We start from the raw sequence: 2,763 nt of genomic DNA, 5'->3' as shown, positions 1-2,763 counted from the left end.
GCAACAGTGTCGCGTCTGCTGCTCCACCGCGTATCACGACGCATTTTGGTGCCAGTAGTGCAGCGAATAGCGTGGCTACTGTGCCCGAGGAGAGTCTCACGCGACGCCTGTTCCCACCGCGAGATAGCGGCATCGCCACGCGCACATCGAGGAATGCGTCAGCGGCTCCGTCACTTGCTGAAACTATGTTGTCTGCGGAGCCCCGAGGTCGCAGCTTTACTTCGTTCCATGCGTTTAGTGCCAACCGTGGAGCTGCGACGAATGCTTCGCGTCCGTCAACCACAAGTGAACAACTGGAGAGTCTGCGAGAACGGCTGCAGATGTCACGCCACTACAATTAGGTTGGAGATCTGCCAACCTGTTTACCAAAAAGAGTAGTAAGTTAGCTTTGTGCGGTAAAACCGGTATCTCGTTTCCTTCGACACCGGACTTTTGTTTTAAACCTGAAGCGGCTATCACTAATATTATTTATTGGGTCGAAGCCTATTATTGTGAGACTCTGATTTAGCACTCGGATTTAGCTATTATGGATTGTAAGGCTAAGATTTAAAAAAGGGTTAGGGGTTTAAATTTGCTTGCTCTTATTTGTTTGTCGGTGATCGTAGGATCTGAATTTCAGGCTGAAATGGGTTCGGCCGCGAGTGACTCAGCTGCATCGCTGCGCTACTGCTGCGGACTATAACCTAGCAGACACGCCAATGCGAGTTGATAGCCGTGCTTTTATAGGCTTGCCGAGACTCGTACAAGTCAGCGCCGTCATTGTGCTTATCGTCCTGAGCTACACCGTATAACATTTATGTATCCATCGTATTTATCGAAATATCCCCGGTTTAACAGCACTAAAATAGGTCGAAACACTCCAATACAAATAGAACGGACCCATTCAATGGCGGTCATAGGTGTAGACTTCGTTGCGGCGATTGTCTTTCCGTTTTGAACGATGGGCCTGATGAATTCGGTTGATCTTTCTGGTTCAGGTGTTGCAGTAACAATTTGTTCTAGTTTTTGAAGAAAAAAAAACTATTCTATGTGTATGAGGCTAGATACGCTTACCGTAATGCAAAAGTTTCTTTTTATAAAGAATTTAATGAAGTAGCAGATTTATTAGTTTCCATGGGTGTTCTATCTTTCTGTAACTTGTCGTTTGGGGAAATACGGAGCGCGATCAGTGTGGGAAAACTGTACATGTATGTGCGGCAATTATTTTCTCATGATGCTGGGTTCAGATTCCGGTTCTGCTTCGTAGAAGCAAAAGCCGGTACGTATACCGGTACGGTACAGGAGACTGTGTCTTTTCCGCATCAAACATGTAGATTATTCCCTCCATCATGGGATATACTTGTACATGTACAGTAAATGAAAGTCCGTCAGCTCTGAGCATTCTTATCAGCTGGGATTTCGGAACCCTCGCTTTTCGTTGGTGCACGAACATCGACAAAAGTTGGGCGAATTGTGCAAAAACAGAAAATCTGGGGTACCGTTCTCCGATCCCTAACGAAGTTTTTGCAAGCATTTTAAATTGTACGGTTTTGGAAAAGTGGACCTGGTTTCAGTTTGTGGTACAAAAGGTTCGTGTGCCAATTTGATGGTCATGTACAGTACATTGTAGTCGACACAGAGTCACGTGAGGCCATGTATTTTCCCCGGGCAGAAGTAGCCTTGCGCGGTCAAACTCACAAATCCATTTACTCCGCAGTAGACAGTTCTCTCCATTTCATTAAACCAGTATGCGCCTTGGCTATTTGATTGTGGGTTGCGCGGTAGCCCTCCTCGCTACAACCGATGGAGTGGTGGACGCCTCAAGTAAACATAAGCAGCTGTCCACTGATGTCCCTCGTCCAGCTGATGACATTTCATCAGAACGGTTCCTAAGAAGTCAAGATACTCCTGAAGATGATGGAAACCCCGCGCACGAAGACCGAGGATACTTAACAGTGCTTACCAACGCAGCCATGCATCCCTTGAGGGAGCGGAAAATGAAGAATCAAATTGCAAACTTGATCAAGATGGACGCAACTGACGCAGAGTTATATGCGGCAGGAGTGCAACCCCACCGTCTCTTCGACGTCATAAGGCACAAAGACGAATCTGTTGAAATGTCCCTTTCCCAGTGGGTGACCATGGTGCACCAGCATCAGTTTCCGTCGGACTATATCTGGAAAAGTCAAGCGTACCGCAGATTTAAGCAATACGCTGGATTTTACGATGGCATGCAGAGAAATGGCCAACGAGTGGCATCGACAACATGACTCAAAGATCTGCAGCGTTGGGGAAACGAGGATCATATATATCTGAGCTGATAGTTTAGTATTAAAAGTGGTCTTATAGCTTCATGCAGTCCGGGAAACAAGTCGAACAGATAGCCCGGTAAAGGAGAGATCCCCCGAATTTGAAAAAATAAACTGAGAGAAACTGTTTATAAAACGTTACCAAGAAAGAGATGTATCTGTACAATACTCCTCGCATCAAACTTGGTACTATGTAAGCAAAAAGAAGAAATACTGTAGAGCTACGTACAAGTACTACTACTGTAGTACTACGTAGTACTACTGGAGGTGATGCCTTATTTAAGCGTATACAACAGTAGTAGTAGCTTGAAAGGTAGGACTCAGCTGAGAGTATTCATCAGAGAGATAAACCGGTGCATACGGTGGGTTCACGCAGTGCCCTACACGTATCACAACCAATGCTACCGTCTTACCCCGCATATAAGGCATATGTGCTGTAAATGAATACAACACTGCTTGTGTGTTATATTCGTTT

At 45.6% G+C, this 2,763-nt stretch overlaps 1 protein-coding gene across 1 annotated transcript; it reads left to right on the top strand.

Moving 5' to 3' along the window:
- Positions 1-1,727: 1,727 nt before the first annotated feature.
- Positions 1,728-2,249, top strand: PITG_10232 (secreted RxLR effector peptide protein, putative; the record flags this gene model as incomplete). Its single annotated transcript, XM_002902023.1, has 1 exon — positions 1,728-2,249. One exon carries the CDS (start codon positions 1,728-1,730, stop codon positions 2,247-2,249), a length of 522 nt encoding a protein of 173 aa, XP_002902069.1.
- Between the last annotated feature and the right edge of the window lie 514 nt (positions 2,250-2,763).

Source organism: Phytophthora infestans, genomic scaffold, assembly GCF_000142945.1.
Source record: "Phytophthora infestans T30-4 supercont1.18 genomic scaffold, whole genome shotgun sequence".
Lineage (NCBI taxonomy): Eukaryota > Oomycota > Peronosporomycetes > Peronosporales > Peronosporaceae > Phytophthora > Phytophthora infestans.
This window is presented reverse-complemented; position numbering and strand designations above follow the sequence as displayed.